Source organism: Lolium perenne, chromosome 1, assembly GCF_019359855.2.
Source record: "Lolium perenne isolate Kyuss_39 chromosome 1, Kyuss_2.0, whole genome shotgun sequence".
NCBI classification, from domain to species: domain Eukaryota; kingdom Viridiplantae; phylum Streptophyta; class Magnoliopsida; order Poales; family Poaceae; genus Lolium; species Lolium perenne.
In genome coordinates this window covers 61,318,348-61,333,056 of record NC_067244.2, presented here as the reverse complement: position 1 = coordinate 61,333,056, position 14,709 = coordinate 61,318,348, and the positions used below count along the sequence as shown (strand labels likewise).

General features: G+C 41.3%; 1 protein-coding gene across 1 annotated transcript; it reads left to right on the top strand.

The window, feature by feature from the left end:
• Positions 1–11,735: 11,735 nt before the first annotated feature.
• On the top strand, positions 11,736–12,618 carry LOC127295137 (probable WRKY transcription factor 59). The gene has a single exon (XM_051325031.2). It carries the CDS (start codon positions 11,812–11,814, stop codon positions 12,418–12,420), a length of 609 nt encoding a protein of 202 aa, XP_051180991.1. The 5' UTR covers positions 11,736–11,811; the 3' UTR covers positions 12,421–12,618.
• Positions 12,619–14,709: the final 2,091 nt, after the last annotated feature.

The window sequence follows — 14,709 nt, the reverse complement described above, 5'->3', positions numbered from 1 at the left end:
ATAGAGGATGACATGCGGGTCCCATTTAGCAAGAGCGGTATCACCGTTTGAGAGGCCGCACGGGATCGAAAGAAAAAGGCAAGTGACCAAATATCGTGGAGTCAAAAATAATCCAAGAAAAGAAATTTTATTGTACATAGAGGATGACATGCGGGTCCCATTTTGCAAGAATGTCTCAACGTTTCCAAGGCGGCACAGGACCAAAAGAAAAATGAAGTAGCCGTAAATCGGGGGTGAAAAAAATCGAAGAAGAAAGATTTCAATTGGGCTGCATCTGGACATCTGGGCCTTGAACTATCCCCGCTTGGCCTTTTGACTCGAACAATTTCAGCCCACTCCAAAATAGGAAAGTTCGGAATTTTCTAAAAAAAACAAGAAAGTCCTATGCTTCGCAAAAACAAAAAAACAAGGAGATTCAACATATAAGTTTGTTTATGTAAAAATAAAGATTTAATTTATCCGTTTGAAATAGCTCAGAGCGCAATACACTGTTTATTGTCTGCAAAATAATCAAGATATCACATGTTTCTTGTACGGGGAGACTGACATCGGGGACCCATGAGCCAGCAGCGTCGTCAACGTTTTAAAGGCGGCAGGGGATGGAAAGAAAAAATAAACCAAAAATATGTTGGTAAAAATCCAAGAAAAGAAACATTTCGTTCAAAGAGGATGACATGCGGGACCCATGAGGCAGCAGCATCCTCAACGTTTATTGTTTATAGAGGCTGACATGTGGGACCCGTGAGCCAGCAGCGTCCTCAACGTTTTAAAGGCGGCAGGAGATCGAAATAAAATATAAGCCAAAAATCATTTGGTAAACAAAATCCAATAAAAGAAACATTTACCGTTCTGAGAGGATGACATGCGGGACCCATGAGGCAGCAGCATCCTCAACAGCGGCAGGGGATCAAAGGAAAAAAAGGAAATATCCAGAAATTAATTAGGGGTTCAAAATAAATCCATCAAAGTAAACTTTTATTGTTCACAGAGGATGACATGTGGGACCGACCTGCCAACAGCGTCCTCATCGTTTCAAAGGGGGCAGGAGATCAAAAGAAAAAGGCAAATAGCCAGAAATTAGGGGTCAAAAATAACTCCAAGAAAGGAAACTTTTATTGTTCGTAGAGGATGACATGCGGGACCCATGAGCCAACAGCTTACTCAACATTTCAAAGGCGGCATGAGATCGAAAGAAAAAGGCAAGTGGAAAAATATCAGGAGCCAAAGATAATCCAAGAAAAGAAACTTTATTGTACATAGAGGATGACATGCGGGTCCCAATTAGCAGCAGCGGTCTCAACGTTTCAAATGCGGCTTGAGATCAAAAGAAAAAGAAAGTTGATTGTACATAGAGGATGACATGCGGGTCCCATGAGTCAGCAGCTTACTCAACGTTTCCAAGGCGGCAGGGGATCAAAAGGAAAAGGAAATAGCCAAAAATCAGAGGGTGCAAAAAAAACCCAAGAATATAAACTTTAATAGCACATAGAGGATGACATGCGGGTCCCATGAGCCAGCAGGTTCCTCAACGTTTCAAACGTGGCATGAGATCGAAAGAAAAAGGCAAGTGACAAAATATCAGGAGCCAAAAATAATTCAAGAAAAGAAACTTGAGTGTACATAGAGGATGACATGCGGGTCCCATTTAGCAGCAGCGGTATCACCGTTTGAGAGGCTGCACGGGATCGAAAGAAAAAGGCAAGTGACCAAATATCAAGAGCCAAAAATAATCCAAGAAAATAAATTTTATTGTACATAGAGGATGACATGCGGGTCCCATGAGCCTGCAGGGTCCTCAACGTGGCATGAGATCGAAAGAAAAATGCAAGTGACCAAATATCAGGAGCCAAAAATAATTCAAGAAAAGAAACTTGATTGTACATAGAGGATGACATGCGGGTCCCATTTAGCAGCAGCGGTATCACCGTTTGAGAGGCTGCACGGGATCGAAAGAAAAAGGCAAGTGACCAAATATGAGGTTCCAAAAAAAATCCTAGAAAAGAAAGTTTTATAGTACATAGAGGATGACATGCGGGTCCCATTTAGCAGCAGCGGTCTCACCGTTTGAGAGGCGGCAGGGGATCGAAAGAAAAAGGTAAGTGACCAAATATGAGGTGCCAAAAAATCCAAGAAAAGAAAGTTTTATAGTACATAGAGGATGACATGCGGGTCCCATTTAGCAAAGACGGTATCACCGTTTGAGAGGCGGCAGGGGATCAAAAGAAAAAGGCAAGTGACCAAATTTGAGGTGCCAAAAAAAACTCCAAGAAAAGAAAGTTGATTGCTCATAGAGGATGACATGCGGGTCCCAATTAGCAGCAGCGGTATCAACGTTTCCAAGGCGGCAAGGGATCAAAAGAAAAAGGAAGTAGCCAGAAATCAGGGGGTCAAAAAAATCCAAGAATAGAAAGAATTTTGGTTCATAGAGGATGACATGCGGGACCCATGATCCTGCATCGTAAACGGCTCGATCGGAGAGCGTTGAACGAGATGGTGCGATCGAGAAAAAAAACAATGCCAGAGAGGCTGCCATCTGGGCCCTACATCCCTCGGCGGTGCGGATTTGCGTTGACTCGGCCGGCGAACCCGAGAATTCGAGATGCACCACGTCCCGGGCCACCATACGCAACGTTTTGGCCGTTTTCGTCGGGCTAGGTGGCCTCAAAAACGAGAAAAAAACGTTTTGACATGCACAACGGACAGACCCAAAATCGTCGGCCATGGTACACCAGCAACCACGGCGCGACTTCAACTTCGTCGGCCATGGCAACTTTTCTTGTAGTGTTATGGTCTTGACTCTCAAGTTGTTACAAATTTTTATAAAGCTTTTGCCTCTCATTTTGAATTGCCTAGGAAGAATTTTTATAAGTATCATGAACCGTACAAAGATAAAACTGATTCATCCATAAATAAATGTGTTGTAATTGAAACTGTTGATCATATTCTTCCTGAAGCTTATATTGAAAAACTCCTTTTCCTGCTAAAATGAAGGAGTATTCTGTTATAACCAGTGCGGTTAATAAAAGTGCAAAGAAACCTATTGAACCTGAAGAGCAAATAAAGGTTGAACCTGCTATTGCAATAGTTAAAGATCTTGTGACTGAAAATGTAGAAGATGGTCATATTATTTTCTGTGAAGATGCTTCTAATATTAGTTCACATCCTAATAAGTCTAGGAAAACCAGTGTTCCTATGCTTTCTGTTAGAATTGGTGATCATTGTTATTATGGTTTATGCGACATTGGTGCAAGTATTAGTGCCATCCCTTATGAGCTTTACACGGAGATCATGCATGAAATTGGTTCTTGTGAACTTGAAGATATTGATGTGGTTATTCGGCTAGCTAATAGAGAAACTATCTCTCCTATTGGTATTGTTCGAGATGTGGAAGTTCTATGTGGTAAGATTAAATATCCTGCTGACTTTTTGGTACTTGGTTCTGCTGCTAGTAAGTCTTGTCCTATTATTTTTGGTAGACCTTTTCTAAATACTTGTGGAGGTGTTATAGATTGCAAGAAAGAGAAAATTGTGACTAAATTTTCAGGTGAATCTTATGAGTTTAATTTCTCTAAATTTTCCAAAACTCCTTATAAAGCTGATTTGCCTAATAATGATTTTAGAGTTGAACAGTGTGCATCTATTGCTCTTGCTCCTAATAATCCTTTGCAGCAACATTTGGAGGATAGTGAGAGTGAAGTCTTTAGGGAAGAAAGGAATGAGCTTGATGAAATTTTCCTTCGTCAACCTATTCTTAAACATGATTTACCGGTTGAAGATCTAGGTACAACACCACCACCAAAGGAAGATCCTGTTTTGATTTAAAACCATTGCCTGATAATCTTAAGTATGTTCATATTGATGATAAGAAAATATATCCTGTTATTATTAGTTCTAAGCTTTCAGAGTTTGAGGAAGAAAGGTTATTGGAAATATTGAAGAAACACCGAGGAGCTATTGGCTACACTCTTGATGACTTGAAGGGGATTTCTCCCTCTATTTGCCAACATGCCATCAATATGGAAGATGATGCAAAGCCTGTTGTTGAGCATCAGCGTCGTCTAATTCGTAAAATGAAGGATGTGGTAAGGAATGAGGTATTAAAACTTCTTGAAGCTGGTATTATATATCCTATTGCTGATAGTAGATGGGTTAGTTCTGTGCATTGTGTTCCTAAGAAAGGAGGAATAACTGTTGTGCCTAATGATAATGATGAGCTCATCCCTCAAAGAGTAGTTGTAGGGTATAGAATGTGCATTGATTATCGAAAAGTTAATAAAGTTACTCAGAAAGATCATTACCCTTTACCTTTTATTGATCAAATGTTAGAAATGTTATCTAAAAATACTCATTTTTGCTTTCTTGATGGTTATTCTGGGTTTTCACAAATTGCTGTTAAAACTAAAGATCAAGAGAAAACCACTTTCACTTGTCCCTATGGAACTTATGCTTATAGACGTATGCCTTTTGGTTTATGTAATGCTCCTGCTACTTTTCAAAGATGCATGTCTGCTATTTTTCATGGCTTTTGTGAAAAGATTGTAGAGGTATTCATGGATGATTTTTCTGTCTATGGGAATTCTTTTGATAATTGCTTGCGGAACCTTGATAAAGTTTTGCAGATATGTGAAGAAACTAACCTTGTTCTTAATTGGGAGAAATGCCACTTTATGGTTAATGAAGGAATTGTATTGGGACATAAAATTTCTGAGAGAGGTATTGAAGTTGATAGAGCTAAAGTTGAAGCAATTGAGAAGATGCCCTATCCAAGGGATGTTAAAGGTATTCGTAGTGTTCTTGGTCATGCTGGGTTTTATAGGAGATTTATTAAAGATTTCTCTAAGATTTCAAAGCCTCTTACTAATCTTCTTCAAAAAGATGTACCTTTCGTTTTTGATGATGATTGTAAGGAAACTTTTGAAACTCTAAAGAAAGCCTTGACAACTGCTCCTGTAGTTGAACCTCCTGATTGGAATTTACCTTTTGAAATTATGTGTGATGCTAGTGATTTTGTTGTAGGTGCTGTCCTTGGACAGCGAATAGATAAAAAATTGAATGTTATTCATTATGCTAGTAAAACTCTTGATGCGGCTCAAAAAAATTATGCTACAACTGAAAAAGAGTTATTAGCTGTAGTCTTTGCTTGTGACAAGTTTAGACCTTATATTGTTGATTCAAAAGTTACAATTCATACTGATCATGCTGCAATTAGATACCTTATGGAAAAGAAAGATGCTAAGCCAAGGCTTATTAGATGGGTGCTTCTTTTGCAAGAATTTGATTTGCATATTATAGATAGGAAAGGTGTTGAGAATCCTGTTGCTGATAATTTATCTAGATTGGAAAATATTGCTTATGATCTTGTTCCTATTAATGATAGGTTTCCAAATGAACAATTGGCTGTAATAAAGGTGAGCTCGCGAGATAGTCCTTGGTACGCTGATTATGCTAACTTTATTGTTTCCAAGTACTTGCCTCCAACCTTTTCAGCACAGCAAAGGAGGAAATTATTTTATGACTTGAGGCATTATTTTTGGGATGACCCACACTTATATAAAAAAGGAGTTGATGGTATTATGCGAAGATGTGTTCCCGAATATGAACAACAAGAGATATTGAGTAAATGTCATGGTAGTGTTTATGGAGGACATCACGCCGGAGATAGAACCGCGCAAAAGGTTCTACAATCAGGTTTCTATTGGCCAGCTCTCTTTAAAGATGCAAGAAAGTTTATTTTATCTTGTGATGAATGTCAAAGGGTTGGTAATATCTCCAGACAAAATGAAATGCCTATGAATTATAATCTTGTTATTGAACCATTCGATTGTTGGGGATTTGACTTCATGGGTCCTTTCCCTTCTTCTGAAGGTAACACTCATATACTTGTTGCTGTTGATTATGTTACTAAATGGGTGTAAGCCATACCCACAAAAAGTGCTGATGGTGAGACCTCTTTAAGAATGCTTTTAGATATTTTTTTTCCTAGATTTGGAGTTCCTAGATATCTTATGACTGATGGAGGTTCTCATTTTATTCATGGTGGTTTTAGAAAAACTCTTGCTAAATATGGTATTAATCATAGGATTTCTTCTGCTTATCATCCTCAAACTAGTGGGCAAGTAGAATTAACAAATAGAGAGATTAAATCTATCTTGCAAAAGACTGTTAATAAATCTAGGAAGAATTGGAATAGTAAATTGAAGGAAGCACTATGGGCTTATAGAACTGCTTATAAAAATCCTATGGGTATGTCACCTTATAAAATGGTTTATGGGAAAGCTTGTCATTTACCTTTAGAACTAGAGCACAAAGCTTATTGGGCTGTAAGAGAACTAAATAAAGATCCTAAACTTGCCGGTAAGAAGAGATTGCTACAATTGAGTTCTCTAGATGAATGGAGAAATGAAGCTTACGAAAATGCTAAACTTTTTATGGAGAAAGTTAAGAAATGGCATGATAGAAGAATTATCAAAAGAGAATTTAATGTTGGGGATAAAGTCCTATTGTATCGGTCTCGTCTCAGATTTTTTGCAGGGAAATTGCTCTCAAAATGGGAAGGACCATATGTCATTGTGGAGGTGTATCGTTCAGGGGCAATTAAAATTAGTTCTCTGCAAGGCGATGCCACACAAGTGGTGAATGGACAAAGACTCAAGCATTATATCTCTGGTGATTCTTATAATGAAGATGTTGATGTTATTCGAGTGGTGACTCCGGAAGCTTTCATCAAAGGTCAAATTGACAGTTCTGCAGAGTTCGACTTTGAATAGGTAACAGTACTGGTAATAAAAATTCCGCGTTTAACTTTCCGAACAATGTTTTTGTTAGTTTTGGAAAATATGAAAAATTACGAGATCGAAACGGAGTGGAGGAGACGCACGAGGGCGTGCCCCCATAGGCCGGCGCGGGCCCCAGCCTGGCCGCGCCACCCTATGAGGACGGCCCCTCGTTATCCCACTCCAACTCTGTTTCGGCCTGGTACTTTCCTTCCGTCGTGAAAATTTTTGCTATATAATCTCCCGGACCCCTGGAGGTCTGTATATCGTTTTCTCGTCGTGTTTTGTTTCGAGCTGTTTTCTGCCAGGATCTGTTCTTGATCTAGAGCCACCATGTCTTCGTCGGGAACTCCGAAGGACAGTTTCTTTGAGGACGTCGTCAACCCGTACATGAACGAGCTTAAGATGCACCCCAAGGAATTGCTGCTCGTAGATGGAGAGTTGCTGATCGAAGATGTCCGGGGTCCTAAAGGAGAAGGAAGCTTGGAAGACATGATGGAGAAACTAGAACAAGAGGTCTTCAACTACAAGAAGAAGGCTGAGCGTGAAGTGGACATCTTCCACAAGATTGTGTCTGAACTTATTGATGGACACAAGAAGGAGACTCCAAGCTCAACTGTGAGTATGAAAACAGGTTTAAACACATAAGCTATGCTGCTAGTTTCAGGATTCCTGAGACCAAGATGTCATTTGTTGATGGAGAGCCTCTTCCTTGGAAGTCTGATGATGGGAAGAATTCATCACCACCGCCGAAGGAGTAATTCATCATTGGTATTGGCACCCCCTTGATTTGTTCCAACCTTGGGGGGAGTGCCGCGGTATCACATCATCGCTATATTTTACCTTTTTACTATCAAGTAGTGTCATATCATGAGTAGGGAAGTTATCATATAAGATGGGTTGCAATGTGGAAGTATCTCTCTTTTAGTTGGTTATCTATGTATCCCTTGGTGTGAGTTATCGTTATGGAATATTAATGAGAAGTCTTATCATTTACATATTGCACATCTTATTTTAGTTTGCAATCTCTACTATATTATTGATCTTGTTGTTAGTATTGGTATTACTTTGGGATCATTGAGTAAACCTATTAGGTTTTGGCAAACTTAGCATTGGTCAATAGCAACAACACTTTGAGGTTTAGTAGAAAAGAGAAATACATGTACATATGTTGTTTCATTATCTTTCTTTCTTGTTAGTTCTTAGCTTATTATTCTGAAGTTAAAATTGTTTGTGCTTACAAGGAAGATGCATGATTGTTTCTATCACATGTCTATTTGTTTGTTTCCCTCAACTCTTATGCTTGCTAATCAACCTTGCTAGCCAAAGACCTGCACTGAGAGGGAATGCTTCTCATGCATCCAAACCTTAACCCAAAACCTATGCCATCAGTGTCCACCATAACTACCTACTATGTGGTATTCCCCTGCCATTCCAAGTAAATACTTAATGTGCTACCTTTAAACAATTCAAAGTTATCATCCCTTATTTGTGTCAATGTTTTATAGCTCATGAGGAAGTATGTGGTGTTTTATCTTTCAATCTTGTTGGGCAGACTTTTACTAAAGGACTAGTGGCACATCCGCTTATCCTATAATTTTGCAAAAAGAGCTGGCAGCGGGGTTCCCAGCCCCCAATTAATTAACTTTCATTAATAACTCTCTTCACATGTTTTGCCCTGATTCATCAGTAAGCAACTTAATTTTGCAAATAGACACTCCTCCATGGTATGAGAATGTTGGAAGGCACCCGAGGATTCGGTTAGCCATGGCTTGTGAAAGCAAAGGTTGGGAGGAGTGTCATCACTAAATAAACTAAAGTACATGTGTAAACAAAAGAGAAGAGGGATGATCTACCTTGCTGGTAGAGATAACGTCCTTCATGGGAGCCGCTCTTTGAAAGTCTGTTTGGCAAGGGGTTAGAGTACCCATTACCATTCGTTGACAACAACAAACACCTCTCAAAACTTTACTTCTATGATCTCTATATGATTTCAAAACTTGAAAAAGCTCTAGCACATGATTTTATCCCTGCTTCCCTCTGCGAAGGGCCTATCCTTTACTTTATGTTGAGTCAGTAAACCTATTTCCCTCCATCTTAAGCAAGCAATTGAGTTGTTGTGATCAAACCATTTATATTGTGATCTACTTAATCATGCCTTTTACTTTTCCTTGTTTAGTACAAGTTTTATCCGAATGAATATAGCTTTGAAGGTTATCAATGATTATGAGGAGATTATTATGATTGAGTATGCAAGCTTTGTCGTATAAGCTTTAATATAAGAGCGCTGCTCGATAGATAAGTACAACCTGTTAACTGTTCTCTGACCAAGGACAAAGTTTGCCATCACCAATTATGATTTCCTATGCACCTTTATTTGTGATTACCTTCTACTTGTTTCAAGTTGAATTATATGAGGAAGTTGTTCACTAGAATGTCTTGTGTGAATTAATATGATGCTTCTTGTCCGTATTTTATTTATCGACTCTTCACTCCATAAACATGTGGTCTTGTTTACTAAGTTCAGTTTCGCTTGGGGCCAAGCGAAGTCTAAGCTTGGGGGGAGTTGATACGTCCATTTTGCATCACTATTTTATATTCTAATTTACTGTTATTCATTGATATATTTCATATTTAGAGATGATACTTATGTTATTTCATCTATTTTGCATGTTTCATGATTATTGGAGAATCGCTCACCCGAGTCAGGATTCTGCTGAAAAAAAAAGCACCATCGGAATGCAATATTTCTGAAGATCAACAATTGACGGAAATTACACCGAAGATCTTATTTTTCCCGAAGATGAAGCCAGCCAAAAGGAGGGACCGAGGAGGGATGCCATGGGCCCCCCCATAGGCCGGCGCGGGCCCTGCCCTGGCCGCACCGCCTTGTGGGGAGGGGGCCCACAGCCCCCTTCGGCCGCCTCTCCTTCGCGTACTTCTTCTACCCGAAAACCTAAGGTGCGGAGGATAATCGCGAAGAGTCACAGCCGCCTCTGCGGGGCGGAAAACACCAGAGAGAAAAGAGTTCTCTAGCAGGCTGAAAACCGCCGTGGAAATTCCCTCCCGGAGGGGGAAATCGACGCCATCGTCACCGTCATCGAGCTGGACTTCATTGGGATCATCATCACCATCATCTCCACCGCCGTCATCATCATCTCCACCGCTGCACCTCGTCACCGCTGTAACATCTAGGGTTAAATCTTGATTGTTTGATAGGGGAAACTCTCCCGGTATTGATTACTCCTTGTTATTGATGCTATTGAGTGAAACCATTGAACCAAGGTTTATGTTCAGATTGTTATTCATCACCATATCACCTCTGATCATGTTCCATATGATGTCTCGTGAGTAGTTCGTTTAGTTTTTTAGGACATGGGTGAAGTCAAAATGTTAGTAGTGAATTATGTTGAGTAATATTCAATGGTTTGATATTTAAGTTGTGGTGTTATTCTTCTAGTGGTGTCATGTGAACGTCGACTACATGATACTTCACCTTTATGGGCCTAGGGGAATACATCTTGTATTCGTTTGCTAATTGTGGGGTTGCCGGAGTGACAGCAACCTGAGCCCCCGTTGGTATATCGATGCAGGAGGGATAGCAGAATCTCAGAGTTTAAGGCTGTGGTTACATTTATCTTAATTACTTTCTTGTATTTGCGGATGCTTGCAAGGGGTATAATCACAAGTATGTATTAGTCCTAGGAAGGGCGGTGCATTAGCATAGGTTCACCCACACAACACTTATCAAAACAATGAAGATTAATCAACTATATGAAGCGAAAGCACTAGACTAAATTCTCGTGTGTCCTCAAGAACGTTTGGTCATTATAAGTAAACAAACCGGCTTGTCCTTTGTGCTAAAAATGATTGGGCCACTCGCTGCAATTATTACTCTCGCATTTTACTTACTTGTACTTTATTTATCTGCTATATCAAAACCCTCTGAATACTTGTCTGTGAGCATTTACAGTGAATCCTTCATCGAAACTGCTTGTCAACACCTTCTGCTCCTCGTTGGGTTCGACACTCTTATTTATCGAAAGTACTACGATACACCCCCTATACTTGTGGGTCATCAAGCTCCTCGATGACGGCTGCTGCGGCGGCGCTAGATCCGGTTGTGGTGGGAGGAATAGATCCGCGCAGCGTGACGTGGTAAGCGAGCATCGGCGGGTTGAAAGCTTCCATCTCGGTGCGAGTGTGGCGCTGCGAAGGCCAAAGAGGGGCGGGGGCGGCGAAATCGGGGGCGGTTGGTGGGGCGGAAGCGGGAAAGGGAGAAGCTGAATGTTCCTTCGCACCAACGCTGGGGAGAAGATGGGGTTCGCGCTCGCACAGTCTCACCAACCCGAGAACTTGGGGTTTCCGCGGTGCGAAACCGGATGGCCCGGAAAAAAAATTAGTATGAGAATCCGATGATGTTTGGTCTTTTTTTCACCCAACCCTGAAAAACGATGGTTATTATACGGATAGGGTCCGATGAGGTGTATGGTAGGTAGAGACGCTCTTACACAGGATACTTTGTATCTTTATTACAGAGTTACTCGACAGGAGAATATTTCATATCACGGGTTGATAATTTAAATCGCCCACTTGAGGGAAACTTCTGCTAACCTGTGAACGTCCGTGGCTGGAGACCGGATATATAGGTCTAGGAAAGAGAATATATAGTACATCGAGCCATATCTTAGTGGTACTACCATAAAAAGAACTTATTTAATTATATCGAGGTAGAATATTTGCTCAAACTTGCGATTAAAGGTCTGCCGTAGTGCCGAGTGCAGATTAATGTGGTGTCACATCATATCATGGTAGAATCGACATGTGACATATATCTCTCAAAGCAAAATACAGTCCATTGAAACTGACATGTGACGCATCCGAGAACCTTCGGGCCAGGCTTTGGGGAAACATCCACGAAAGCATGCTGGAGCCGTAGAATCAGACGTATAAATGGCAAGGCTCGCACGGCATGAGGCACAAGGCAACCAACTCAGTAGCTAGTGGTGTAACTGCAAGTAGTTAGCTCGCTACAGCAATGGCGGCTTCGTTGGGACTGAACCCTGAATCTCTCTTCAGCTCCGCCTACGCCTACTCCTCCTCCTCCCCCTTCCTTGCCAATCACTACGCGCCGCCCGCCGGCGACGGTGACATCTGCGCCCAGTCGTTCAACCTCCACGACGATCACCAGCAGCACTACCCCCGTTTCGATGATCAGTTCGAAAATTCACCGCCAACGGCGCCACCACCTATCACCTTCACCGGCGCCGGGGAAGACGAACATCGCAGCAGCGAGAAAACCATGGAGGAGAGGATGAGCGCAGGGAGGATCGGGTTCAGGACGAGGTCGGAGGCTGTGGAGATCCTGGACGACGGGTTCAAGTGGAGGAAGTACGGGAAGAAGGCGGTGAAGAACAGCGCGAACCCGAGGAACTACTACCGGTGCTCGTCGGAGGGCTGTGGTGTAAAGAAGCGCGTTCAGAGGGACCAAGAAGACCCCCGCTACGTCGTCACCACCTACGACGGCGTCCACAACCACGCGACCCCTGGCGCCGCCGTGGCGGAGTATTACTGCTACAGTCCGGCGCGCGGCAGCTCCGGCTCGCCGCCGGCAGCCTATTCCGCCGCTGGCCCACTGTACTTCTGATTTTGGGACATGCTTGCTGGTTAATTCCGTTCTGCTCCTCTCGTACAGTAGAATCTAGCTAGAAAGCTCTGAACTTTTGGTTCGAGTTCCTGATCTTGTATACATAAACATGTACTGTACTAATTAATTTGCAGCCAGAGTGCTAATTTGATCCGATATTATCAAGCATGAACACGGGGGGAGGTCTTTGAAATTCAATCAGTGATTTTTGTTTAGCTTGCTTGTTGAGTTTCTCCTTGTGTATGCCTCTTGACTTCTCGGTAGATGGAGTGGCAATTGACTTAGTTCAACGGCATGTGTTTCGACCAGTCGAATAAACCGGTTGGATACTATCCCCAATCAACGTGCCGCCTGAATAGTCATGCAATCAATGCAAAGCTTAGAGCAAGTCTAGTACAGTAGTACTACCTCCGTCCCAAGGAATAAGGCGCACGCGTATTCCAAGACGAACTTTGACCATAAAAATTAAGCAATAAAATCTTGGTTATATTATATGTAATTAGTATCGTTGGATTCGTATTGAAAAACACTTTCTAATGATGTCAATTTCACACAAATAATCTTTATATATTTAAAGTAATTCTTAGTCAAATGAAAAACACGTAAAACGAGGACGCCTTATTCCTTGAATCGGAGGTAGTACAATCTAAATTTTGCGACTAAGGTTTACACGTGTGTGCAAAGTTAAACTTTAAACGTGATACTTTACAACTTCATTTTCTCCATTTCTCTCTTTTTAAGCAAATAAACTTCATTTGACACCCATATTTTCAACATATTCAAATTCAAAAGCACTAAATATTGCACATTAAAATATACCCAAAAAACATCATATCATAGCGAATGTTCGTCATCGTAGAAACTATCACCATACATCATTCAAAAGCATAGATAAAAAAGAAACTCCGTATAAATGCATAGATAGAGAAATTTCATCCATTGCTCAATACCACGAGCACCACACATCACCATTGGGGAACCGGCTCCTCTAACGTGGAGAAGAGAAGTCCGGCTCTGACTTTGCTTCAGCAAAGAAACATTTTTCTTTCAAAAAAGATATTTACGAAGGAATTTTCGATGGCTCGTTGCCAGTGGCTCCCTAGCCCCGGCGCCCGTAAATTCGAACACGCCTCCGTGCCTCGGTCGGCTAGCCGCCTTGCAGGCGTCCGCGCCGCCGCAAGGCCTTCCTCGACGTGTCGTCATCCGCGCCTTCATCGTCGATAGCTAGTCGCCCACGCCTCCACATTTCCGTTGCCGATGGCTAGTTGCCCGCTCTGCACCTCCTTTGTTTGAAACTAGATGACTTTGATACCAATTCAACCAAAATTTGTATACTGTGACAACTCCAATTAGTTTAGTGACAACTGCACTTAGTTTAACTCAAATTCCTTCATGAATGTTGAATGAATAGACATCAGTTTGAAGGAAATTCCTTCGTAAATATTTTTTTGGAAGGAAAATGTTTGTTTGCTTAAGCAAAGTGAGAGCCTGACTTTTCTTGTTCACGTTAGAGGAGCCGGTTCCCACCATTGTAGGGTGGTACGCTCCCTCCAACCCATATGGACCCCCTATTCAACCTCACCTTCATTGCCTCCAAGACTTTCATATTGTTCACTTGCTTCCTCTTCTTAAAAAGATCCAATCAGGCTTGAAGAGCCTTCTCCGTAATCTTCCTCCTCTTTCTTGATCATCTCATAAAGTTTGCTGCTCATGGCACCCACCTTGGTTTCTCTCTTTGGTCTCTCCTTGGTCGTCTTCCTTCCCTCCGGTCAACTACTACGTGAGCCCGGAGTAAGACTCCTAGCTCTCCCACCATCATCTTTATCTCGAGCTCTCTCGTCATCAACATCTTAAGGATCTTGAGAAGAATAAGTGCAACTCCTATGCGTCTTTGATCGGGCCTCTTGATTCATCGCCTCCTATCTTAGATAACCCATGAGCAACTCCCTACAATGGTGTAGGGTGAAAGCCTTGCCTTTGGACTTGGTTATTTGTTGGAGCATATCATGTGTGTACTTAAAATTATAACATCAAAGAATTCAGAATAGCACACAATAGTTGCAACAATTATACATAAAATAAATATGACATACTAGCTAGAACTCGCATAAATCTCTAGGGTGTGGTCCATTCTTTTCGGTTTCGTGGCATGGCATGGGCATTTGCTAAATATCGATTTGTTCTATACTATAAGTCTTTTTAGCAATACATTATAAAATCCTGATCAACAAAATTTATTGATGTATTTAGCTAAGTTATCAATAAATCATGGTATAAATTTATAAATAA